The following is a 27,966-nucleotide window of genomic DNA, read 5'->3' on the forward strand; positions in this document are numbered from 1 at the left end:
CACGCAAATATGAAGACATTCAGGCCAATCAGCACCGGCACAACCAACACACTTCAGAGAGCGATAAAAAAGTGATACTCACATCCGAGTTAAAACGAAGCTGGCAGACATTACAAGAAATCACTTGTTTCTTCTTTGGGGGAATGGAGACTCCAAATGTGTGGTTGATGACTGCTTTCTGCACAGGGTCCATCTGAAGAGCAAAGGATGGGAAGCACAAGGTCAAAATTAACTTCAAAGGAAAGACAGCAACGTGGGCAAAGAAGAGGAGCAGAACTACTCCTGAAGGTTTTAACTCTTAGTTCCCAAACGAGGCTATCCAAGAATCTCACTCATCAGTAATGTTGTCTCTGGGAGTTAAGAATAAGAGACCTGCTTGAAGTCATAACACACAAAGGACCACAAGAGAATTACCACATCCCTAGCAACCTACTATCGATGAAAGGATGCTTGGGACATTTTAAAGAACCATACTACAAGAAAACCAAAGATCCACGCATTCGGGTTAAAATTAAGTTGTTAATGTTGTCCTTGTAGGAAGCGATAATGCTCAGCATGGTCTCGAATGATCTCAGTGACAGTCATTACAGATATATTTAACTTCTTAAGTTTTGATTTATGGCAAAGTTGTAAATGTCAGGCTCTTATTACAGAAGAGAAAGTGTGTATCTTTATTTTCAAATAATTTATTAGCTTTCATGTCCTATGGATTGAAATTCACTGTACTGGAAAGTATATTACAAATGAACACTCAGATGCATGTAAGAGATTGGTTAATATGCAATCCTTGTTTAAATATTGATCAAGCAAGGTTTTGATTTATAGCCTGCAATTCCTTTTGGCTCCCATATAAAACATACATATTTGGGAAAATACACAGTAATGAAAGTATTCAGCCACAGAAAAACACATGATGGTAGAGCCATCACACTTAGAAAAAGAGACAATTCTATCCGCAGAGCAGATAAAAAGAGGCTGTGATGATTCTCTCGTGGAGCCCAGAAATTAATCCCCAGCATTAACATCAGACAACTGGCAGTTCACAAAACAATGCAGATGATGAGCGGTGAATTACTCATCAACAGGTGGGACGTGAGCAAGGACAGGTCAACTGACTCCACCAGCTAGGAAATCTCCCCGGCTCAGAGTTTAACATTGGATTAGTGGATGGCATCTGAGAGAGAAGAGATAAATCTCATCCCTGATCATGAGCATAAATCAAGAAAGTATAAAATTAGCACTTAGGAGAACTTACGTACAGCAAGAAAGAGGGCAGTTATTGTTGTAAATGTCACATTAACAACAACAACAACAATATATATATGTATATATATATGCATACATATATATAATCACAATGATAACTATAGAAGAGGAGGTAATGGATCTGAGAAGGGGATGGGGAGCACTAGAGATGTTGGTGAGGGGAGAGGGTAGAGACTAGGTAAACACAGTGTCCTCACAGATGAGGTTCTCCAAAAATAAAAATTCAAAGTGATTAGAACCAGCCTCCTTTTTGCTACAGTTTAAGAGTTGGGAGAGGTGACAGTCAAGGGACGGGGTGATGGTTTGCATGTACATGTTCTGGAGTGGCAGACAGGGTCTCACATCCCAACCTAGAGCCTCGGCAATGCTAGGCAAGTGTTACCACTGTCCTACCTCGACAGTCCTTGAATCTTATTGCATGAGAATTAGATAAACCAATCAAGATAAACAAAAACAAACAAACAAAAAAAAACCCACCAGTGAGAAAAGAAAATCTCCAAAAGTCAGCAAAGAAAACATTAGGTGTTTATTTTATTTGCAGATGTATATATCGAAATACTTTCTGATGGCTCCTAGGGATATTGATGTATTAGCATATCCATTTGTATTAGACTTAACAATAGAACAGACTGACTTAATTGGCAGTATTAAAAATCCCCAAATTTTCAAAGTTGACAAAAGAGACTTTTATCAAGCGGTTTTTCTTCTCAGACTGTGTAAAATACTATCCGGTAATGTGTGAAATATGAAGGATAAAATTGTACAGACATCTACCCAACGTTGGTTCCTGAATGGCACTTGGCTCAGCTTTGTGGTATGTCTACACTAGTACTTTACCTTTGTGTCAAGGTGCTTTTAAAAACATACATAATAATATTCATTAACCATAGCTAGAATGTACATTTTTTTATATCACTCATTTAAAAATATATTGAAAATTAATCTGTAAAATACAAACTTTCATTGTTTAAGATAAATGCACATCTCCTGGTTTTACCTAAGGTACGGCACAGAAGCACACACAAAATATGAACCTAAGATATTCTAGCTTAAAGTTTTTATTAAATCAAGATAATTAGGGGTGGATCCAACACAGTCCTTGAATAGAACTGTTCCCCCTAAATTCTTCTTCAATGAATTCCTAATATAACTGTATCCTGCTCAAATCTGACATCTGTACCACACCAGACTGAAAACATTGCTTCCTATTTTCCATCCCTACGGGTAAGTCATGGCTGAACACTCCAAATCTAGAGGCAGACAAGTTCCCAGCCACCTGCTTCCCAAAGCATGTTAAGGAGGTCCCTGCAAGACACTGGCACCGGATTTGGCTCCTGTAGTGTGGAAGATCATAGATTTCCTCACAAAGTCAATTCAGTTGAGACAGCAGTTTTAATGGCTTCCTTGTTTCCTGACTTGCTGCCTTCATTTGAATGACACACAGCTAGCCATATCAAAATCTTACCTCTGATGTCCCTCACTTTAAAGGACACTCTATTGTGTAGCTTGTCCTTCTTGTGAGACTCCCAATGGTGGGAGCAGGGGCTGTCCCTGAATCTTTTTCTGGCTTTTGAGACCCTAGTCCTCATACTGGGTTGCCCTGCCCAGCCTTAATACCAGGGAAGGTGCTTAGTCTCCCTGCAAGTGGATATGCCATGTTTGGTTGATGTCCATGGGAGGCCTGCCCTTTCCTGAATAGAAACCAAGGAGGAGTGGATTGGGGTTACAGAGGGGAAACTGTGGTTGGGATGTAAAAATGAATTAATTAATTAAAAAAAAGAATAAGTGGTTAGCTAATAAAGTCATCAACTATAGGAATGTGTCTAACAGAAAGATTATACGTATTACTGCATTCATTGTTGTTGGTATCATTAATTAAATTGTAAAGTATAGGATAACTAGAAAAGAAAGGGCTTTCTAGCAATAAAAAATGAGTATTAGAAAAAGTACTCTGTTTTCTATGGAAAATGACAATTTCCTTACATGAATTTTCCCGAAAATACCCATGTTTTCCTCTTGTCTAAATCTCTTTTATCTTTCTCATAGATGCTTATTTTGATGGTAAATCCTGAGTGCCAGTGTGGACTGAGGGAAGTACACCTCTGGGTGCATCTGTGAGGCCATTTCTAGAGAGGATCAGCTAAGCGGGGATGTGGGGTGGGGAGCGGAGGTTGGGAGGGGAGCGGGCAATGGCACATCCTGACACAAGTGGCACTGCCCAATAGGCTGGGGGACCATGGTGGAGCTAGAGGACAAGAGGGAGGAAACCCTCCAGCCCAAGCCTCTGTTGTTTCCTCTGCCCATCAGGATGGCGGCTGCCTAGGTCATCAGGCCATCCCTGCCAAAACAGAATGAAACCCAAAGAAATCTCTCCTCCTATGGCTTGAATAGAAAATGTCCCACTCGGGCTCAGTGTTCCATCTTTCACTGGTGTGGTCGGGGCACAGATAGTGGAACCTGGGAGAGCTCAGGCCTACCTGGAGGACCACATGCTGCTGAAGGGTAGACCTGGCCCCCAGTCCCTCCCTCACACCCTGCTTCTTATCTGCCATGAGATGAGTAGCCAATGAGTAGCCTCTGCCAGACACATCATCCCAACACCAATGTTCTGCCTCATCACGGGCCCAGAATAAATAGAGCCCTTGGACTGTTGGCAAAACCCTCCGAGACCGTGATCTAGAATAAAGTCACTCTTTTTAGGTTGTGTTTCCTTTTGTGTTTGGGTCACATGGACGAAAATTAACTATGTATGCTCCCCACCCCTTAAGTTGTTTCGTTAAGGGGTGGCATCTGTCTCAGCTACAGAAAGTCTAAACCAGCTACAATTTAATTTTTTAATCAAATATTATTGTCAGACATGACTTAACTAAAAGAAAAGTGTAAAGGGCATTAGATGCTCTAGCTGCCAGTCTGTCTGATCCCTAGAAACAAGGGCCCGGTACTGACATCTGACCTTCAAGGCCCGAAGCATATGGGCAAGAGTTAGATTTGCAGCATCATAAAAAGAGTTTTCAGATTTTTAAAAATAGAAAGTGGTAATATTCTGAAGTCTTGTTTCATGTCTTCCTGCAATGTTCTAAAAGTTAGATGAAAAGAATTACCATTAATTGCCCTTTTTTTGGTAATGGATGGTCATTCTCTGTAGTCATAATGAGATCTGTCGAGTAAATCAACAGTTGTGGTGAAGCTGGGTTGAATGTGATCATCACCACGTTGACTCAGAGCAGCCGAGATCCCCACTGGAGGGAGGGAAAGCCCACAAGGTTCGTGGCACTTATGGGGCTCAGGAGCCTTCACACTGCCCTTTATGAGGTCTCTCCCTCCCCTGAGGCTACACAGGAGTAAGCAGTGGACTGTGGGGGTCACTCTGGTCATGAAGCAGCTTGCGAACTGCCCAGGGGGGCTTCCCAGGAGTGCAGTTTATATGAGTTGTGCATACTGTGGGTAGGACTTCTCAGTGGCAGAGACACCTGTACTGTGGGTAGGACTTCTCAGTGGCAGAGATGCCTGTATGTTACCCATAAGGCTTCCCGGTAGTTTGGCTACCTTTGAGTTGTGCACACTCCTGTGAATAGCCCCAATAAACTCATTGACGGAACTGGGACAATAGACTTGGACAGAATCCATCCCTCAGCAACTGGGCTGAGCAGATGTTTCTTTACATCTCCCCAGGAAGTCACACGACAGTGGTAACTCTTTTATTATTCATTCAGTGATTTCCAGAATGAATAATGGACCCTAGATTAATAAAGACATTCCCATAAATCCTAAAATGTCAAGCTGTTAAATTTACCGAATAAAAAAATTACATATGTATATAATAATTTCAAATATAGAATGTTAAGGTAAATTATTGGAAGAATTGCAATTATACACCAAAGCAATATTTTTAAAGATTTAATTGGCAGTTCATAGACATTTAATTGTTAAAAATGAGTGCTTTCAACAGTTTATTAAGTGTACAATGTAAGTTTTATATGACCAAATGCTTGTTACTTAGTTATATCAATTTAGCGCATGTCATTTTCTGTTTACAGAAAAAAAGTCTGTGGAGAGGGAAGATTATGATTTGCTGGGAAATAATCATAACAAAGCTCATAAAAGGAAAAATAAATAAATCCCTGCCACACTGCTCCAGCTACCAGAATCCCTTACCTGGCAGAATTTATTGGTCCCAAATAAGCCTCTTCTTTTCTAAAAAAAGTAAAAGTTAGAAGTAATCATCTGGTGCTTTGAGAAGAATGTGCATATTCACACGTATTGGCATGTCCTAGAGACCCACCTCCCCGCCCACGTAGGTGGAGAAGCCTGAAAAGCTCGCTAACTACAGTAAATACAGCAGCCAAGACGACTACTTCGCAGTGTGTCCAACGAAAACCACATGGAAATGAAAAGCAAAGCGTATCAGATCAGTGCAATTAAGCGGCAGGTAATAGACATGGAAGATGGGGTAGTGGCTGGCAGCAGGAACCCAGGAGGCAGGAACCCAGGAGGCAACTGGAGGCTAGGGACGGGTGAATTAATGATTGACAGCAGCGCTCCAAGATGAACTAATGAAGCTGGCCCGATCACCCCATCGATTACATCAAAATGAGAGCAAACTTCTCTGGTATATTCGCCATGATCATGAGGGCCACAAACCTGTATGAGTATGTATCCAGACTGCCACTTTCCCAAGTCATGTGCAGCTGCACGGGCTGAGCAACCACATGGGAACAGATGGCTATGGAGAAACTCCGACACAGAAAGGCAGCCCGCTGCCTTCCACTGAGATGGGCAGCGTCTCCAGCGCTGTGTGGGCAGGTGCTGGATTACATTTTAGACACAAGGTGATTTTCTAGATGGGACATCAATCAAATCACAAATTTGTCTGGCCACCCCAATATGTCTCAAGAAGCTGCAATTGAAGCTACATCCCATGTCTTTAAATAATTTAGCTTTGGAGGAAGGCTGGGCCTAGGAATAGCCCAGGTGCTACCCTAGTAAGTGGGAATGTTGTTCAAGAATTATAGGAGACTTTCTTTTATCCATGCTGTTCTTAAGGTAATTTCACCTTTAAACCAATCATCAATTTATAGTAATAATGTCCTTAAAAAATTGGTAAGCACAGACTATCTACACAGTTTAGTAAGTCCATTCCTACTAAACAGAATTAGAAGCCAGGGTTTCAGTATTTTTTATATATATATTTAAAATCATCCATCCAATAAATAGTTCTGGAGTCCTATTGTGGCTCAGATGATGTTCTGGTCTGCATGGGGACATGAGTCACAGATGAGAGGAACATTGTTTTAACACTGAAATGTGAGACGGTACAAACTAACTAACTGCTATCTGGAGGGTGAAAGCAAACTAAGAAGGCATGGGAAACAAACAAACAAACAAACAAACAAAGCCTGTTTCCTGTGCACTGTCCAACCTTGGGCTCTCCTCTGCCTTTCTGACCTTCTCAGGCCTCACTATCCAGAAGGCTCCTCTTGGCCTGTGACATCAGTGTCATCCTGCAAGGGTGTCTGCCTCAGAGTTCCTTTCTCTAGATGAGCCATAACACTGATAAACATCTTCGTCGGAAGAGCGGCTTCGCTTCTCGGAGCCTTACTCTAGGCTAGGATACATGGAGGGGTTAGCTCATGCCTTCTCACTGATGACTTCCCCCATACGGATGAAGAACCCCAGGTCCTTAGAAAGTCAGTTGCTGTTCACCCTTATGAGTCAAGCTTCAAGCTTAGGCAGGGTTCTCCCTCTACACTGACCCTGGCAAAGGAACACCCCAAAGGATGCTGGGACCATGTATCATGTGGCACAGGATGAGTCTAGAGCTTCTGGAGTCCAGAAGGCAGCTGCCTGCACAAGTGTCTCAGAGAAGTGCCCCTGGTTTTTCTCTTTTTGATTCTGTCTGCTTTTAATATGCACCCCCTCCTTTTAATTGAGTAACTTCTTGAAAGCCCTGTAAAATTTGGGCGGTTCTGCCCCCTTGTCAAGTTGTAGCTGTTTGAACAGGATGTAAACAAAACACTCTGAAAATACATAAGAGATTACCGGTCAGCGCAGTGCGGTGGGGGTGGTGGGGGTGGGGGTGGTGGGGCAGAGTGTTATTAATTGCACCTGCCTTCCCTTTACTACTGCAAAGAGGACTTCAGTTACTAAACCCTGTGGTTTAGGACCTTCTGGAAGTTTGGCTAAGCATCAGCCTTTTAACTGTGACATTATCAAATTACTGTAGTACACAAAGAATATTCTTTTTCATCCCCTTCTTTCTTAATATCAGACTTATGGGGAAAAACAGTGACAAAAGAGTCTCATTACACTTCAAATATTCATGAAATGACACATTTAAAAGCGACAGCTTCATTATTGAAGAGCAATCTCTCTCTAAAGTTACTTCAAAAACAGAGATCTCAGAGTACAAAGAGGAAGAAGTGTTTCAGTGGGAGAGAGGAGGGGATGGGAGAGGGTAATGGGCGAAACTGGCTGAAATTCATTATATACGTGTGTGAGATTGTCAAGGAAGAAGCAAATGAGTACAGGGAGAAAGCGTGATCTCGTCCACGGAGTCCCGCAGGGGCTCCGAGAGCCAACAAGCACGTTTATGCCATCCACAAAGAGGATGGCTTGGAGTAAGGAAAAAATAGTCTTCATCTATTCTGAAGGAACAGTTTGTAGAAGTCTGCGATTTCTGGTAGTTCTTCTACAATCTCATTTTGCAGGATCAAAAGAAAATACAGAAGACTCTTAAACTATCTTAAACATAGTAAGATAAAACAAAAACATGTTGGAGTTGACAAGACCAATAAACAGAAGGAAAAGAGAAGGCACAAAAATCAGAAACCCACTCATGTACACACTCAGGAATCCCATTAAAAACACTAAACTGGCTGGGCGGCGGCGCACGCCTTTAATCCCAGCACTCGGGAGGCAGAGCCAGGAGGATCTTTGTGAGTTCGAGGCCAGCTTGGTCTACAGTGCGAGATCCAGGAAAGGTGCAAAGCTACACAGAGAAACCCTGTCTCTGGAAAAAAACAAAAACAAAACCCAAACACTAAACTGGAAGCTATAACATATATGCAGGGGACCTGATGCAGACCTGTGCATATTACCTCAATCTATGAATTCATATGGTGATCTAGAGGGCCTTGTTTTCTGGGTGTCCTCCATCCCCTCTGGCTCTTACACTCTTTTAACCTCCTCTTCTGCAGGGTTCTCTGAGCCCTGAGGGGAGGGATTAGTTAGAAACATCCCTTTTGGGGTTGCGTGTTCCAAGGTCTCTCGCTCTTTCCATAATGGATGGTTGTGGGTCTCTGTATTTGTTCCCATCTGCTACCAGAGGAAGCTTCTCTGATGATGGCTGAGCAAGGCACTGATCTGTGAGTGTGTGTATATACACACCCCCAACACCACACGCACGCGCACACACACACACACACACCATGGAATGTCATTAAGAGTCACTGTATTGCTCTCTCTCCTTCTTTCTCCTCCACCACCAATTATTTGTTTGTTTGTTTGTTTTTTAATAGTGCCACACTCTATAGCCCAGGCTAGTCTGGAACTCAGAATGCAGCCCAGATTAGCCTTAAACTCATAGGCAATCCACTGACCTCAACCTCCCCTGTGCCGCATTATAGGTGTGAGTTAGCATGCCTGGCTTGACAGACCATCTTTAAGCCGTTCTGAGTAGAAAGAATAATCTTTAAAGTTCACTCTTTCCAGCAGTTGTGTTGCTGTTTTGTTACTGCGAGATGCCAGAAGTCTAGTGTGTGTCTCTTACTGACATGGACTATCTTAACTCTGACAGTGGATCCTTGTATGTAGCAAACATTGTCACTACATATATAAAAGGTTCTCTTTTTCTGGCCGCCCACATGCCTGGTGATTTCCCATGCTACAAAGGCTCAAGAGAAATGACTCAAAGTTGTATTCAGGCTGCTGTGTAATTCGGAATGCCACACCAGGGAGCCATCACAGAGTTCAGTTTAAACAAAGAGATGGTCAACTTATTCCTCCGTGGGTACAGCACTACTTACACTCATACCCAGCACTAACTTGGAGAGTGATGATCCTATCTGAGTGTTAGACGAACAAACTAATGAGCTGAGATTCTGGGGCACAGGATTCCCAATTCAGGTTAATGGCAACTATGCAAAGTCTGACTGGTTGATTTAATGAGTCAGAAAACCCAGACCAAATTCAGCCCTAAGCACAACGGCTGCTCTCGGGGAAGGGAGAAGCATTACGGTAAAAAGCCGAGCTCTGGTTAAGGGAACTTAAACTTGTCCTTGCTTCCATTCTTAAACAAGCAAATGTTGACATGTGACTAAAATCATGAGGAAAGAAAGCATTTTTCCCAATCAGGATACAAAGAACATTCCAAGAAGGTTTTCATTTTATTCTCAATGTTCCTATAATTAAAATAATTTCTGGTCAAATTATAAACACAGAATTGATAGATTTGTGTTCATCTGCAAAGACACTGTAACAATACTTCCTATCATATTGCTACATAGGCCTTTGAAAGAAATGAGAAAAATTAAGGAATTTGTAAAGGAGCTAAAACTTATTTGGGATCATTGAAGAAATTAATGAGAATTTACCTCTATTGCAAAATTTAATAGCTCTGTACAATAAATGAAATAGTGAGAAATAAGATTAATATTTTCTTATCCCCAGAGAAGTTGCTTCCTTCAAAGTGTTGTTTTATTTTTCTCAATAAAATATACTAACATTTTAAAAAATACATGGTTGACTATGAACTGTATGACACAAATATAAATACCCATGAAGTTGTTACAGTTCGCTGTTCAGAATAATAACAACAGGAATTGGTTTCACCAAGAGAATGCAAAATAAATAGACTGACTCCTGCATTGTCTAGTATTGTGTCTCCTTGGGGTGAAATAAAACAAAATAACATATATCATTTCAGGGACTCAGACTAAGGAATCTTTTCATTTGAGGGCAGGTTACGAGAATGATTGTTCTGGAACACATTTGAAGAAGAGAGCTATCATAATGTTTGGAAGACAGGCTAGATAGAAGATAATCTTCAAAATTGGCTTCTAGTGGTGTGTGTGTGTGTGTGTGTGTGTGTGTGTGTGTGTGTGTGTGTGTGGTGTATGCATGTCTGTACGTGTGTGTGTGTACGTGTGTGTGTGTGTGTACGTGTGTGTGTGTGTGTACGTGTGTGTGTGTGTGTGTGTGTAAAAGAACATCAAGTGCCCTGCTCTAGCATGATTCTTCTTATTTCCTCGAGACGGGTATCTTACTGAATCAGCAGTTGGTTACCTATCACTAGTCTGGCTGGCCACGGGACTGTCTCCACTCCCAGTGCTGGGGTCACAGGCACACAATCAGCCACTGCTGGTTCTTTAAGTGGGTGGGTACAGGGAGTTAGAGGTCACTCAGGCCCTTGTGTACACACTGCAAGTATTCTTACCTGCTGAGCCATCTCACCAGGCCCAAAGAGAGTTGGCTTTTTCTTTCAAAAATCATCACTTGAAAACGCCCCCCCAAATATATCCATTAAATTTCTATAGCAGACAATTTAGTACCCCAACATAAGTCTGAGAAATATTATTTAAAAAATAGAATTCTTTATTGTTTTAAGGGGGAATTTGCAAGCATGTCACCTGATTCTACACACTGACACGGGCAGATGCAGTTTTTAAGGATAACTGGTGTGAGAACTCCAAATTCCTGTAAGTGAGGATATGTTTACTTGCTTTCTGTATAAGGGCTACAAAACACTACAAGAGCTTTCTGAGAGACTAGGGAGGTGATCGTTCCTGATTTAAAAATCAATACACCTCCGGAACAGCAAAACACATTAAATGGCATTCTTTCAAAACTGTTTTGCCTAAACAAGTTGGAATGCTCCTCAAGGACCCAACATATACAGCACAGTGCTGAGGAAAATCAGGTCCGTGATGCAGATTAAAAATAGAGAAGATGCCGGGCGGTGGTGGCGCACGCCTTTAATCCCAGCACTCGGGAGGCAGAGCCAGGTGGATCTCTGTGAGTTCGAGGCCAGCCTGGGCTACCAAGTGAGTTCCAGGAAAGGCGCAAAGCTACACAGAGAAACCCTGTCTTGAACCCCCCCCCCCCAAAAAAAAAGAGATGAAAAGGAAACTCCTCTTGGAATAAAGACAGAGATGTGGACCTGTTTGATAGATTCTTAATTCTGCAAAGCATAAACATTCTCCCCTGTAAGTGCCCGATTACATGTTGCTTACTCTCACACTAAGAATGTGAGAACTGAGATGTGGCAAGGCCGCATGCACAGCAATGTTACAGTCCTAAAACCGGGCTTGGATTTCCTGGTCCACTCCCTGTGTAGTGGTAAATTACTACTGCGTCGCCTTGTCTAGAACTTGCTTTGTAGATGTGGCTGGCCTTGAACTCAGAGAGATCCTGCCTCTGCCTTGAAAATGCAACGACTAAAGACATGTGCCCCCACATCCAGGATGCTTCTTTGTTTAATTTTGCTTTGAGTAGTAGAATTCACACCTCTAAAAAGGACCCACACTGGAAATCCAATACAGTAACACACTGAAAATGGAATTCTAGTTGGAGCAGGTAGGTTAGACTCTATGCAAACCAGTCTGATTTTAGTATAACCTTCTTCACTTGAGAAAGAGGAAAGAGTTTGAGAAATTTAGTGATGGTGTAGAAGCCTCTTCTACTTAGAACAGATCTTCTATCGCTGCCAGACTGAGCAAACAAAACTCTGAGATGGCCAGTTAAATTTTCCTTTTCCAGTCATTTATGCTTTCAGGATTGAGCCTGGAGCCTTGCACGCACGCACGTAGCTAAGCACATGCTCCACAAACAAGCCACACTGTAGCCTTAAATGTGAATCACAGATACACAACAGAAACAAAATGTTAATGCAACAATGTGCCAAGCATTACATGGATATCCAGATGCAAGAAGCAGAGGAGGGGAGGGGACTAGAAAGGAGGATGACCCTCAAGGACGTCTTCCTCGTGACCTTCTTCAACAAGGCGCTACCCAAGTTTCAAGAACCTCTCAAAACAGTGTCACTGGTTGAGAAGCAAGCAGCTGACACCCAAGCCTGTGGAGGACACGCCATATTCAAACTCTAACAGCGGCTTATCCGGAAGCCCATGGTATGGGAGCATCCTGTGGATGAACTCTAACGTCGTCTACCTGTCTCGATTGTGCACAAAGGAAGCCCACTCTCGGATCTGAGTGTTTGGTTGCTCCTTGCAGGCTCATCTCATCAAAATTAACATTTTATGATTTGAATTGCCAAACAGTGCCTGAGTGGTTTTACGGACATGGACTATCAAAGCTAATTTTTATTATGTTTCCCTATTCCTGCTGTCCCTTTGTGTGCTTGTGCACGGATGCATTTATCAGCTCTTCTCAGCGGAAAACACTCCTGGTGCAAGTTTGTTTTTCCATGTATATTCTAAAAATATACAACAGTTGTAAGGGAAAATAAAGAGCTGTAATAAAATGCCTCACTCTGCTTGCAACAGTGATAATTGCTTTATTGAATAAGGCTCTGCTAATTGTACAGCTTGACATTCAAAATTTGTTCATTTGACTTGAAATTATTTTACATGAATGCAGAGAGGCAAGGAGTTCAACCCAAAAGTAGTTTTAAGTAGAAGCACCTTCATTTTCTTTTAAATCTGTAAGAGGACGGTTATTTCCAGGAAAGGAAAATTTATTACCCAAACTTACTTCAGATATATACACAACGTCTTCTCTCTAAATAGGGCCACCACAAAATAGGGGAGAGTAAGGCAGTGATGACAGTCACTTTAAACAGGCATCCAGTTTGCTTGCACAGATATGGCATCAACCTTTTCTGATCGAGAAACAGAGAGACAGAGTTGGAGGATGGCTCAGTGAATAGAGCGCTTGATCTGCAAGCATGAGGACCCGGGTTCGGACCCCTAGGTGCCAGGCAAAATAATCACGTGCGGTGTCGTATGCCTGTAACCACAGCTCTGGAGTAGGGGCCAGCAGGCAGGTCTCCTGAGCTTGCTGGCTAGCTAGTCCAGCCAAGTGATGAGCACCAGGTTGAGTTTGAGACCCTGTCTCAAAGACACCCAATGTCTACCCCTGGCTTCCACATGCACAGGAATGGGTGCATGCGCCTGCATACACTAAACATGAACAATGAAAGAAACCAAGAAAATACTACACGAACAACACAGTGATTGGGCAGGGAACACCCAAGTGTCTCTCGGGAATGCTCAGCGGAAGTATTGTTTCAGATGGGGCACATGCCTGCGATCCCAACACTTGGATAGTAGAAGAAGGATCAGTGCCACGAGTTCAAGGCCAGCACAGCTAATAAAACAAACAAACAAACAAACAAGAAACAACAACCCCCCAAAAAAACCTACTATTTTGAGCAAAATGTATCCATGTAGTAGGGAGATTTTCAGAAATGGTCTTAAATTATTATTATTATTTTTCATTTTCTGAAATTAGTTCTATCAGGATGCTTGGTCCTTCAGTTTTCAGGACATTCATCTGAAATTTTTATTGACCATTATGCCTCTCCTATCATGTCTAACGTTTTTACCTCTACCTAGTAATATAAGTCATGTTGTTTAAAATGTTTTGTATAATTAGTCCGGAATCACCAAATACCTGCCCTACAACAGAGTCATCCACAATCTCAGTGACTGGCAGTTATGGAAACACTTTAGTCTGACCAGCCCTCCTAAAGCTAGGGTTAAAAGCTGTCCTCCGGGAATCAATCATGCTCTCAGCAGAGAAGAATATTTCGGAGATGTGAAAGCTGAAATGGAGACTATAATCTTTTGTGATTACCCTTGAGGCTGGAGCGAACGCAAAAAGGAAAGTCTATGAATTGCTGATAATTTCCTGTGATGACCCACTCCCAGGAAATTCTGATATTCCTCTAGCACCGTAACAAAAGGACTGTTCCCCAGATGTGGAGTTCTTTGAAACTCCACGTCTGGGGGTCACAAAAGCTATTCATCCGTTCTAGGGGCCAGGCCTGGAAGACAGCAGCTCTCTGAAGACAATGTAGCCTCTGATTGCACCAGGACTGATCAGCTGGGTGGCACACCCTGCCTTTCCAAAAAGTGCATTTTTTAAATAACCGATTCAAAAAATATATTAGTTTTAACTTACAAAAGTCTAAAGATTTTTGTATTTTTCTGCTGATTCTACTGTCTATGATTAAATGCACATCTCTCTGAATAAAATTTGATTTAAGCCGACATTTTTATTCCGAGAGGGAAAAAAAAAAGATTGTCATACATATGTACTTACCCTAAAAGTCTATATGATACTAAGGATGGAACCTAGTAAGTTGCAATTACTCAGAGTTTGGGTAAAGTGATTTAAATCCAGGAAAAAAAGGTATATGGAGAAGGAAAGCAGTGGAGGGAGATGTGAAAACCCAAAGTAAAAAGCTGGGGGGGACTTTAGGAATAAATGTTCATTATCAGTATGTGAAGGATAACTTGGAATGTTGACTATTAGGACTGAGTCAAATCACTTCCTCAGGGGACACTGGCCTATCTGTGGTTTCACTAATGAATAATGCAGACTAAAGCATCTTCAAATTATAATGACAAAGTCTCATAGATAAATAGCTTTCAGCTTCCCAAGAGCTTTCCAAGTAACTTTAAAGAAAAACAGAGTGCAATCAAATTAATTGTATTCTTTTTTGTTCCTCCTCAACCTCCCCTGGATAGACTCTCTACCAAGCCTTCCCAGAATTCAGTTGTGATCATCTTTAGTGCTTGGAGGAAGTCAGGTGATTCTGACCTCTATGTATGGCCTGCCATCATCTCATTCAGCTGGAACAAACTGAACATACACTGAAACTAGGTGTCTTAATTAGGGTTTCTATTGCTGCGAAGAGACACCATGATCACAGCAACTCTTATAAAGGAAAACATTTAATTGGGTGGTTTACAGTTCAGAGGTTCAGTCCATTATTATCATGGTGGGACATGGCAGTGTTCAGGCAGACATGGTACTGCAGAGGTAGCTGAGAGTCCTACACATTCCAGGCAGCAGGAAATGAACTGAGATACTGGGTGTGACTTGAACATAGATAAGATCTCAAAGCCTGCCTCCACAGTGACACACTTCCTCCAACAAGGCCATTCCTACTCCAACAAAGCCACATCTCCTAAAAGTGCTACTCTTTTGTGGGGGCATTCTTTTTTTTTCAAACCACACCAAGTACAAGTATTTTAAACTGGAGCACTCATTTCATAAACTCCAGTTCTTGGCCACATGCATAACCTTATTATCTATGTTAATTATAGTTACTCCAATGCACAAAGCCAGTTCTAGTGTTGAACATTATTTATTTACAACAGTTAGAAGGTATCAAAAGGATTGAAATATTAATATACATTACTATTTATTTGTAAGTATAGTGCCTTGCTATACTGAGTCACTTTGTAAACATCTGATTAAAAATAATATTGCGATGTTATGCAACATTCACCTCTCTCCCAAAAGGAAAATCAAATTCCATAAACTTTAGAAATTTCCCAAATATTCAATCCTACTCAGTTCTCTATGAATATAATCTACTTACACATTCATTATATAATGATGTGAATAGGAAGATACCATCATGCCGCCCAGTTTTAAGATGGAGAAAAATGAAAAAAGTAACCCTCTCGATATCACTCTCATGTTCTGCTTGGGAAGCAGCAGAGGCCTCTCCCTTTTGGCTCCCACATGGACCCTGCTTTACTGGCCAGCAGGACCTGGAGTCATGCCTTCCTTTGAAGCCAGTCACTTCTCAGATTAAAGGGGATCCTCCTGATGGCTTCTGCAAGAGGTGGAATATAACGAATTCACGACTGACTAACCTTAGGAAGGACACCATCTCCTAATTTAGATGGGAAGTGCTTCCAAGTGTCCCGCCTGAGCAGTGATTGATCATCATTTCTGTGTCTGATAGCTTCTGCTCCTTTTGGGGAACGGAGAGTCTGGGAGTTTGACTCCACCGCAGTGACAAGGAACCATCTTAACTGTGACAGGAGCTTGGTGTCCACTGTGAAAAGTGAGGAAACTGGAAGGAGACCTGTTTTCAACCAGGAGGATTATTTGCTAGCCACCGGCCAGTGGGAGAGAGAGGCTCCGCTGTGCTGCTGCGCCTCAGATCTCCACCTGGCTCCAGAAACTCTGCCTACAAGAGCTCGTGTTGGGACTGACAAGACAGAAGCATCTTCCGAATACGATGTGTGCGGTGCGCCAAGGAGGATTCTCAGCTTGACTTTGGGAGGATGTGTTAGGCACTTAAAACGAGGCCCCACGTGAATAAGCTGTGAGAAGCACACGCACTTCAACTCAGGTTCGGTGAAAGTGGAGGCCAGCCCTCGCCTGTCTCATTATTTTCGCTCTTTTCAGTGCTAGCCCACTCTACTAGAAGAAACAGGGACACTGGGCTATATCCTTCAACCTTGCGACCCACAAAATGCCCAACAATGACAAGTAGCCTGTTTCATACATGAGCACATTAAAATAATTAATTGTCATATGTCTTCAAAACATGCCAACGCCCTGTGATTCTCAGTCCCAGGGAAACAGGGTATCACTCATATAACTTAAGCTATTTATCATTTTATTTCAAGCATCCAAACATAAAAAGGAAGTTATAAAAAAAACTAAAGTGAAAGCTCAATTTGTGAGAAAGTCTTTTTCCAAGATTCCTACTAAGCTTGCAGATGTGTTTTAACTTCACAGATTGCTAAATAGCACTCCAATTCATCTTTAGCACCCTCAATGCAGCCATAAAAGCAAAGAGACTGGAATATTCCACAGCGTGCTGCTCATCCACAAAGAGACTTAATGCTTAATTCTGAGCACAAGAATCAAGAAGGCGAAAAAGACAGAAGAAAAAACAAAAAGAAAAACAAAACACTGTGCTACTGGATGGGCTACTGGTGGGTACTCTTTGGGTACCACCACGATCAATCACTGGGTATCTCACTTAGAAATCCCTCTCTTGGGCTGTCGAGATTATTTTATGTATTAATATTTCCCTACCTTTTTTTTTTATTGAGCTTTCCCACTATATTATGGGCACACAAAGACTTGGTGACTGAGGCAAGCTAAGAACTGCCTGTGTCATGGAGGTCACTGACCAATTTCTAACTAGATTTAAGGCCTGCTCCATAGGAGGAAACACATGTCTGCTACTGTAAATCTGGCCAAGAACCTGTGGTTGGGAACTCACAGGCCCCAGGGGTGAACCAACCACTATTATTCTGCTGAGTGGACATAGTATCAGAGTGCTCAGTCACAAATAGGACATTCATGTCCGACTGTCTCCCCTACTCCCTCCCTGGTGCCGGCCACAGGGCTGAGGGCCACTGCCAAAGAGAGGGTAGACAGACTGAAGAGCTGAGGTCAGAAGAACAGAGTGAACAGTGTCTTCTGTACTCATGAACCCACAGATTCTGTAGCTGTCTACATATGACTGGCGGAAGATCAAGCCAATCAATGTTCTATCATGGAAGGGGAAGGGATTCAGGAGTCCCCACCCCTAACTGAAGGGATACAGACAGCTGATGGCTTCTGGGGGAGAAAGAGTTAGTTTTCTCTAAGGGTGTGGCTCCTGGTCCTTTGACCATACTCTGGTAGAGAGCCCTACATCCTGAATAATAAGAACAGCATAAACTGGAATTGATGCTTATTTAAAAGAAAACAAAAACAAACAAAAAACCCAGACACAAACTTGGAGGGATAAGGAGTGGGGATGGATGGATATGGGAAGAGTTAGGAGGAGGAGGAGCAAATATAATCAAAATACACTGCATAAAATTCTCAAATTAATAAAAACACGTTTTTTAAAAGGAACAAGGCTGGAGGTTTCTTCTTTTCCTAATTACCCTGAGTTAATACACCAAGCATGTCAGTTGGGAATCAGGTAAAGCTGTTAGAAAAGATGGCCCAATGTAGACACCCTTTCTAAGGTGACTCTACTGAAAAAATGCTGACCTGGGGCAGTGCAAGGCCGAGGGCCTGTCTTGCCAGAAAAACCTAGTGAACCCTCCAAGTACACATAATCCTTGAAATCCTAGCACTGAAGATTCAGCCCAGAACACGTGAGGCTGAGACCGGGATAATGAAAGGGGCACACGGGAGGACACAGCATGTTGAAGCTGCAGAGGTCTCTTTCTAGCCTCCCCTCACCTGTGGTCCTTACCTCCTAAGGACCATCAAAATCTTAGCAGAATCTTTGAGAGCTTACAGTGAATTCCTGTGCGGGAGCAACTTCCGACCTATTTGTCAATTTAACCTCTGCTTAGCACAATGAATGTAGCACCAGACATGCAGGAAATAGTGGTGAGTGGGTACCTTAAACAATGATTTAGAGGAGGAGAAGAAACTGGACTACCTTCTGTAGAAGCATCCCTTTCTACATACACAGCATGTAAGCTCTAGCTACATATCTCAGTGGAGGCTCAGGAGACCAGAGTAAAGGGAGGCTCGAACATAAAGTCTTCAGTAAGTTTTGAGGGTTTTGAGTGAGGCAAAGGATATGTGACATTTAAAAATGCCATGTTTGTGGTCTGAGGGAGGAGGAAAACAAGTGTTTGTGTGGTCACTGGGAATTTGTCTTTCCTCCCAGGGATCATATCTACATACTTTTTTTTTCCTATGTCATATTTCATGGGGAGTGCAATATTCTCCAGACACATATATCCATGGGTAAGTATTTGTACAACAATCTTTGTTAGCTCTTTATTACATTTTAAAAGTTTTTCTTTTTTTTTCCTTCAAGATTTTTTTTCTAATTATGTGTGTGTCTCTGTGTGTATATGTACACCTGAGTGCAGGTTCCTGCAGAGGCCAGAAGAGGGCACTGGAGTCCCTGGCGCTGGAGTTACCAGTAGTTGTGAGCCAACTTGCAGATGCTAGGAACTGAACTCAGATGCTCTGCGAGAGCAGTACTAACTCTCAAGTCTTCTCTGCAGTCTCCTGAAAGGTTGCTATAAATACATTTTTTTGTAATCATCTTCTAAGCATTGTTATGAATGTTCTAAGCCCAATAATGGGCAATAATTTTTATACCTTTCAAGTGACTCTAAGTAACTGTAGATGATTTCATCTCAGTGAAGCTTATTACATACTTCTTCAGAACATATAGAAGTGGACGGCTCTTTAGCATATTTTAAAGCTATTATCAAAAATTAAATTTCAACCACATTTTCTTTCCTTCTTTCTTCTTTAATGTGGCTGTGATAAAGGGATAGGTGTAGTTAGACACACTAGCATCTATAAAATATATGAAATATATAAAATTTTAATGCTAACAAGCACTGTTAAGAACATAAAAACCAGACTCAAAGAGCAAAGATTCACTTTGGGTTACACCAGCTGAAGCATTCCACTATACAAGAACAAACCAGAAATATGCACCTGAATGTAGGAATAAGGAGTTGATGCAATAGACATAGGGATTAAAAACAGTGAAAAAGTTCAGCATCCCAGACGACGGCAGGCTACTTACAATGGCATCTCCCGAGTAACAGGCAAACTAACAGCAAAGTAAATGTGATTTTAATTTCTAATTCCCTTCTCTCAGCTCCAGTTGATAAATGCACTATTTCTATTATAAACAAGACAGACTTTGGGTGCTTGTTGATATTTCCAGGCTATGAATGATTCAGATGCCAGAGGCTCTAGAACGGTAAGGTGACTTGCTTATGGCGCTGGTGATCTCACAGCATGTCATGCATGACTCAGACAATCACACTGTGGCTTGAGACTTCATACTCGGAAATCATCTTTATTCTGTTCCACACATTTGATCATGTGTTAGGAAAAAATAATTTCAAGGTGGGGAGTGAGATCACAGTTTTTTTCCCTAAAAGAAAAAAAGGGATTGGACCTCTTGCAGTGAAACAGCAGTTGTGCCTGCAGTTTCCTAGAAGAGGCGCAGAAACGTAGCAGGACCCGAGAAGAATTTCACATAAACAGGCTCATAAAACACCTGTCAATCACGGAGAAACCGAGGGGTGACTGTCTTCCCTAGGCAGCTCCTGATTGCAGCTAGAGCTCTGGAGAGGCATGTAAACACATCTCTTCCTGCATGCAGGCTGTGGCCTCTCAGAAGCGGCTTTAACTACCAGTACCTGTGCTCATGTGGGATGGGAAATGTGTCGATTCTGAGCTCGCCGCAAACTACCATAGACTTCACGGTTTTACCGCAGGACTTCGTGTTCTCGCACTCCCGGAGGTCGGAAGTGTGAGAGGAGGTTGGTTTCTCTTTAGGGATAGATACCTGCGGATGTATACACACATGCATGCAATAACAACAGTGAAAAAGGAGGGCACAGGTTTGAAGGAAAGAGGGGCAGGGTAGATGGGAGGGTTTGGAGGGAAGAAGGAAAGAATGTTGTAATTACATTACAATCTCAAGAAATAAAAAAAATAAAAAATTTGAACAGGTTGAGAACAGGTTAAAAATTGGCAAGCGTGGGGTGGGGCTGGGGAGGTGACTCTGTCTGAGTGCTCACTGCACACAAGCAGGAAAACTTCAGTCCCGGCTGGGACGATGCAGACAGAAGACTTGAGGAGAAGGCGGCTGCCCCTCGGAGACAAACGCTGACCACTGGGGCAGTGGGAGAAACGACCATCAGTGTGTAGCCAGGCAGAAAAGCCTACTGGGTCGGAGCTCTGAAGGTCAAAACCGTAAAGAGAATTGATGTTTGTGTTTTCACGGTCTTCACTTTTATAAATGACACAAACCATCTCTCTGTACGGCGGAACCACTAAAGCCGAGAGTTGCTGTTGCTGGGCTGTGGCCATCAGGACATGGGGCCCAAATCATCACCCTCCGGATGGCCAGTTTCCTTATCTGCCTCTTTACAGCTTTGCTACATGGGGGTCTTACATTATTTGTTTATTCTTTTTGAAAAGAGTTATTTACATATGTCTATTTGTTTGAGCATTTGGCTATATGTATGTGTAGGTACCATATGTATGTCTGGTGCCCTCAGAGGCAGAGCATCAAGTACTCTTAAGCACTGAGCCTCTCTCCAGCCCTGTGCTCATTCGTCATATATAGCATGGAAAGATTCAGTTGTGGAGTGTGAGAGAATACAGCCTGCTGTGGATATCGCTCTGTATAAATAAACACTGATTGGCCAGTAGCCAGACAGGAAGTATAGGCGGGACTAACAAAGAGGAGAATGGAGGGAACAGGAAGGGAGAGGGAGAGACTGCCTGGAGCCGCCGCCAGGACAAGAAAGATGTAAGGTACCAATAAGTCACAAGCTACATGGCAAAGTACAGATTAACAGAAATGGGCTAAATATAAGAGTAAGAGCTAGACAATGATAGGCCTGAGCTAATGGCCAAGCAGTTTAAATAATATAAGCACCTGTATGTTTATTTTGTAAGTGGGCTAAGGGACTGCCAGGGCTTGGCAGGACCTGGAAAGAAAACTCCAGCTACAACAGCCTCTGAGTGAATGCTGGGAAACATAGATGCTACAATGCGTAAATTCAGCAGAGAACAAGGCACCAATCTGGTTTTAGACAATGACAGAAATCCGTTATTATTCATCCTTATTCATCACACAGTGCTCTGCTCTACTATAAAGAAAGGAGAAAACATTACATCTCTGTTTGTTTATTGAGAACACAGTCTTACTAAGTAGCCTAGGCTGTCCTGGAATCCACTATGTTATACAGACCAGGCTGACTTCAGTCTCACAGAGATCTGTCTGCCTATGAGTACTGGGATTAAAGGTGTGCCACCATACTTGGTTATGTCTTTCTAAAAGAGTTACTTATTTTTTTACTAAAGTTTGTGTGTACATGCACGTGTATGATGAGGCCAGAAGAAGGCACTGGATCCACTAGAGCTGGGGTTAGACAACTGTGCACCAACTCATGTGGCTGTTAGGAACTGAGCTGGAGACCTGTGCAAGAGCAGCAAGTGCTCTTAACCACTAGGCCATCTCTCCAGCTCTCAAGTGTATGTAATTTAAACTAACTCGAAGAAGGTAACAAGGCTGAGGATTTTCAAAACCTTTATCTGTGGGTCTTGGTATAGCAATAGAATTGCTACTTTTCAGATAAAAATTGATTAAGTTTGATCCCATTTCTCATATTGATTAATATCAACATTGGTTGAAAATAAAGTGAAACTACAATTCACCTTGTTTCTCAAAGAAGGAGTAGACAGAAACTTTAAAAATCTGCCAATAAGACACAACAGCTGTTGTACAAATATATTCTGCTTCAGCAGGACTGCTTGTAGAAGCTTGTATTTCATATTCAGAAAGTCATTTCCTCTTTACTTAATGATCCTTCAGGAAATTATCTAGCATGTGTCCATCAAGGGCAGGGAAAGATTTCTGATTGGGCTTTCTTCCCAGAGTGTGATGTAGGAGGTGGCATAGGCCTAAAGAGCCAAGGGCGTGAAGATCCAGCACACAAGTCTCAACATTAAAAGATCATAATTCAAGCCGCAGCTACTCTTCTTGACAACAGGAGTTACAACCACTGACTCCTCAGTGTTTTGAGACCTGAATCCCTGGAGGGATAGAAAAGTTCACAAATACATGATAATTTAAGTGTAATTATTAGTATTGATATAGAAACATTTCCCTAGGAAAAAAAATCTGGTCATTGACCACATCTTAAAATCTCTTAGGAAATTTCCCAAATGAGTTGGGTGCTGGGATGGAAAAACCAGTAGGGAAAAGGACGGTCATTTAAACTGCAACTCAGAGAGAAACACACACACACACACACACACACACACACACACACACACACAGAGAGAGAGAGAGAGAGAGAGAGAGAGAGAGAGAGAGAGAGAGAGAGAGAGAGAGAGAGAGAGACTCATCCCTCCTCCATGTGTGTGCAAGTGTGTGTGTATGTGTGCATCTGTGTATGTTTTGATAGAGGGCTCCACTATGGAGCCCAAGCTGACTTTGAACTGAAGATCCTCCTGCCTCAGCCCCACTGGCACTGGATAGGTGTGCACCACCATGCCCAACAAGATAAGAGAAGTCCCATTAGGGCTGACTTAATTTTTCTTAGAGTACTAGAAGGGGCATGACTTGGATTTAGTAAACAGAGCAAAATCAGTATTTCTGATAGGTTTTCTTGCAGTTTCTTCACTGTAGTAATCAAGTAGTAGCATTTGAAAATTTTAGAGCTTATTTTCTTCTAAGAAGAAAAAACATTATAAAAAGAATATTCATTGAGTTTTATCAATATAGTGTAAGATTGTTTTGCACCATAAATAAGTAATATGACATGTCAGTGCATCTGTGAGCCCTGTGCAACACTAATAAGTCAATGTAAATTTTACATTTATGTTAAGAAAGAACTTTGTGAAAGCATTCGTATTATTTTTGTTTAACAGCCTTTAAAAACCTAGATGCAATAGCATGCAAGACATTTTGAAAATCGACAAAGGTGGCCTCCAGAACATCACTGAGTATCTGTTAGGTGTGAGGCGTTGGAAGGAGCCGGGACGAAGGGGCTAGCTGTGACAACATATTCCTAGTAAAGGGAGTAGAGTGTGATGGGGCAGAGAATGAAGTTTTCATGTTGCCTTGAGTGCTAATGTTTTCTTAGAAGCTGAACATGTTTGTAAGACAGCTATAATCTCCTGTGGGCAAATTTAAAAAAAAAAAAATCATGCTACTTGTTCTGACAATCACGTGTGAGATAAGTTAAAATGTCAAAGCAGAGGCAAACACTTAAGCTTGCTCCTCACCCAGGCTGCTTATCAACAGCCCCTCCCTTGTGCTGCAGTCCACAGCCAACAGGTGACCCAAACACAAATACCTAGAAAACATTCGAAGTACAGTGTGATGTTCGGAACGACTGCAGATTCAGTGACAGGCTCACTTTGGGAGGGTCACTCTCACTTGTGATGGATTCACGTGGCCAAGATGGGCCCTGATTGATCTAATTTCCATGCTCCTTTGGATTAGAAACCGTGCTTACCTTTTCATGCCTTAAAACAATAACCAAACCCAACAAAAAAGCCTGTTGGCTTTGGCTAGAAAAGAAAAGAAAAGAGAAACATTCAACCATTTACTCGGCCAGTCAAAGGCAGAGCCTTTCCAAAGCTGTATGGTCCTTCACTTGCTGATTACCATACGGCACTGGGACCCAACAGAAGGCTTGTCAACAGATTCTATTTACAACCCTCGAGGAAAAACCCTCTTGCTTTTTTCACTTCTGCAGGAGATAAGTTTGCAAAGAGGGGACATCTGGCAGGGCTGCAAAGCACACTGTCTGGTGCTGTTGATAACACGATTATTTGTTTTGATCATGGCAGCATCTAGAGTGTTCCTGTTCAGGACTACCGTCCTGCCCCACCAAACGCATTTATCTATGGTGCAGATGTAATCCATGCCGTCCCTTCAGTGTTCAACCTTTCTCCTGCTAGCAGTTTCCAATCTACCCAGAATCCTGCTGTTCAATGATGTCAGCTCTACTGGGCATGTCTATGAAATGCCTTTCGTTCAAATAAAAGGAAGTTGGGCGACTGACAGGAATATGCTGGTCAGAGCGAGCAATTCACTAGTGTTATGTATGTTCAATGGGGAATCGCTACACACTGTCTAGAAAATTAATATGTAGATTTCAAATGAATATCTTTCTTTCTCGTCAGAGTCAGATTCAATAACTCACAAGAGCTCCCAAAGAAAAACTATGTCTAGATGAAAGTCATATTTTATCTAACACATCTCCCAAATAAAAAGGCACCCAGAGAGACAAATCCCACAGTTGTTGCTTTTAGTTTTCTTCACAGTAAAAATTGAAAAAAAAAAAAATCAATGTGGCTCGATGTCTCTAAATTGTGTGCCCTTGAACACACCTGAACAGGGCCTCAGGAAGAACAGAGAAGGTAAAGCCATGTGAAGTTCATCCAAACTGGACACCGTTAACAGGTGAGAATCATCTCTGGAGACATTAGTAAAGCCCACAGGCTGCCTATCGTTTGGGTTGAGTTCCATGAGTGAGGCATTTTTCCACAGCACAGCCGAGAGGTAGAACCTCTGCCACACACACTTTGGAAACAGACTCTAGCCATGGTCTACCTGGGAATGTCGTGACAGAAAGGAGACTGCAGTACAGAGGCAGAAGGAAAATAAAAATGCATTTACTCACTGTGTTAAAATTTGGAAAGAGTCCCACAGCAGAGCTGCTGTCCACTGGAAAAGACATGAATGGCTTGATGTCCAGCGAAGGCTGCATCATCAGGGTGGGTGTGCGCACGAGAGCGGGAAGGGTAGTAGTGTGGCATGCACTGCCTGCCAAGAACAAAACAAAACAAATTCAGTCTCTCACTCACATCCATTTTCCTCCCAAGCACTCAGGGCCAACACAAGGCTGCTGAGCTGTGACCGTCAAAACACAAGAGTCACAGAGGCAAGCACCTGGTAAATATTGTCAAAAAGAGCTCTTTGTGGACTGAGACACATGCAGAATACTTCCCCGTGCATAAGCCAAGGGCTTCTCAGGGTCAGGTGACACACCGTCCCAGGTTCCACCAGCAGGTGTGGCGTCATGTGGACGTCCCGGCGTCCAACCCTCCTGGCATCTTTGAGACCCCACAAACTGCTGGAGAGTCAAGGGAGGGCCTCTCAAGGTGCTCTTTACTATTGGGAGTAAACAGGCAGCAGCAAGTTTTATGCAAATCAGAGATAATTACTGGGGTTTCATGAGGAAGGAAACCTTGGACTTTGGCAGTTATTGGCTATCGTTGTGACTCAACTCGTTGTCTTGAAAATGATCACAAAATTTTCCTTACTCTAGGGGAAAGAGGGAGTCTAGACTTGGGATGGCTAGAGAACACAAGAAGGTGGGTTATGGTCTGCCTGCAGACATGGAGTTTGGGGACAGGAACTCATCATTGTGTCTTACTTTTTATACCTAATGAACTTGTGTTCTTTGGGCACCTATCCCCTTGAATAGTTGTATTAGCTGCTCCTTCCTTCCTTCGGTATCTGGTTTAATTCAGGACTCGGTGATTTAGAATGATGTTGGCTTTCCTCCTGGTGATTAGCAGTCTAGAGTCTATATACATTTGCTGGCCTGGTTGGCTCTCTGGGAGACAGGCTCTGGCATGCTTTGTGTGTGTGTGCATGCCTGCTTGTGCAGGTATGTGTGCGCATGTGTAACCACATATGTAGAGACCAGAAGTCAGCATCAAGTGTCATTTCTCAGGAACCCATCATCTTGTTTTCTGAGTCAGGGTGTTTTACCGGGGCTCTGCAGATCTGGCAGGCTGGCAGCCAGTGGCCCAAGGGATCCCCCTGTCTCTGCCTTCCCAGCTGAGATTGCAAAAGTTGTCTCCCAGAGTGTACCACCTTGGCTGCCTTTCTTGTCGGTGCTGGGGATCAAACTCAAGTCCTCATGGTTGCATGGCAAATACTTTATCTACTGAGCTATTATGTACACTGTACACAGTCCCATGTATATATGTATGTATGTATGTATTTATACTAATTACATATCAGATAATTCACCCACTTACACTGTAAATTGAACAGGTTTTTTTTGGCATATTCAGAGTGGTAAATGAACATCATCTTCACATGAAGAACATTTTCATGACTTAAACTCTACACGTAGCAGCAGCCCCTTTCCCATTTCACCCAGCATCCCTAGCTTCTGACAACTACCAATCAATTTTCTCTCTATACAGATTTAGCTGTCCAGAATATGCTGTTTAAATAAAATCTTCCATGTCTTTTGTGACTGCCTTCGTTTGTTTGAGATTAATGCTTTCAAGGATTACTCATACTGTAGCACACATCAGGGTATGGTGCCTTTTCAAGGCTGAATGCTGCTGTCCTACTGTGGGAATGTCCCACATTTTGCGTATTCATTTATCAGATCATGGGCATTTGGATTAGTTGTCCTTTGGGGGCATTCTGAAGAGGGCTGGGCAGCAACATGAGGCCTCAGTTCCCCCTGGCCTGCCTATCTTTGATCACACAATAATTTCATGCCTAGAATCCTTCACTTGCGTGAGGGAGAAATGAGGAGTGTGAGAAAATGCCCCAACTATTAAAGTCTCCGCCAGCCTCTTCCAGTGTCCCCAAATCACCGAAGTTCCTGCCTCAGTGATAAACTGTTTGGTAATGAGTTTCCGAAGAAACTGGTGGCATGTGGCCAGTCAGTTGTGGCTAGTATTGGCAATAGTGTTGAGTAGAGTGTCATAGCTCATTTACACTGATCTTTTAAAAATATATATCAAAAAAGGAAAAGAAATAAGAGAAAAAGGGCATCTGAAGTATTATCTGTAATAGTCATTCGGATCAGTCACAGCCATTAGGAAATACTTATGGGGACTCAGTACAGAGAGTCAGCCAGGAGTATAGACAGAACAGTGATTTGTTTTCCTGATGCTCAATTAAGTAATCTGGTTTGGACTGGTATGTAAATACCACTGGCACGTAATTACAGATCATTCTCCTAATCAGGTAATGCTATCTCCATTGCTAACCTCAAGACTGAAGATCCAAGATGATGTATAACATCATTGCATCAAATGTCGCAGAGGCGTATCTGAAAGGACTTGTTTTAACACTGTAGCTAAATTGAAAGCTGGAGAAAATGGCCTTTAGTAATTTATCACCATAATTATTAGAACTCTAAAGCACAAAGGGTAAGTAGGTAGTATTAATCTAAGTCGCCTACTGAACAAACACAACTCTTTTGTGGT

General features: G+C 42.3%; 1 protein-coding gene across 14 annotated transcripts in view; it reads right to left on the reverse strand.

Moving 5' to 3' along the window:
- Znf385b (zinc finger protein 385B) overlaps window positions 1-27,966 on the reverse strand; it is a 396,470-nt gene that overhangs the window by 70,551 nt on the left and 297,953 nt on the right. For 8 of the 14 annotated variants that reach the window (XM_076569760.1, XM_015988633.3, XM_076569753.1 and 5 more), the window contains 3 exons: window positions 25,404-25,546; window positions 5,422-5,460; window positions 83-193 (listed from right to left, as the gene is read on the reverse strand). In XM_076569760.1, the coding sequence (XP_076425875.1) occupies window positions 83-193; window positions 5,422-5,460; window positions 25,404-25,546 (293 nt within the window). Of the gene's footprint in view, window positions 1-82; window positions 194-4,367; window positions 4,703-5,421; window positions 5,461-25,403; window positions 25,547-27,966 lie in introns of those variants that run through there. The other 6 variants (XM_042275529.2, XM_076569754.1, XM_076569758.1 and 3 more) reach the window with 2 other exon arrangements.

This window comes from Peromyscus maniculatus, chromosome 4, assembly GCF_049852395.1.
Source record: "Peromyscus maniculatus bairdii isolate BWxNUB_F1_BW_parent chromosome 4, HU_Pman_BW_mat_3.1, whole genome shotgun sequence".
Lineage (NCBI taxonomy): Eukaryota > Metazoa > Chordata > Mammalia > Rodentia > Cricetidae > Peromyscus > Peromyscus maniculatus.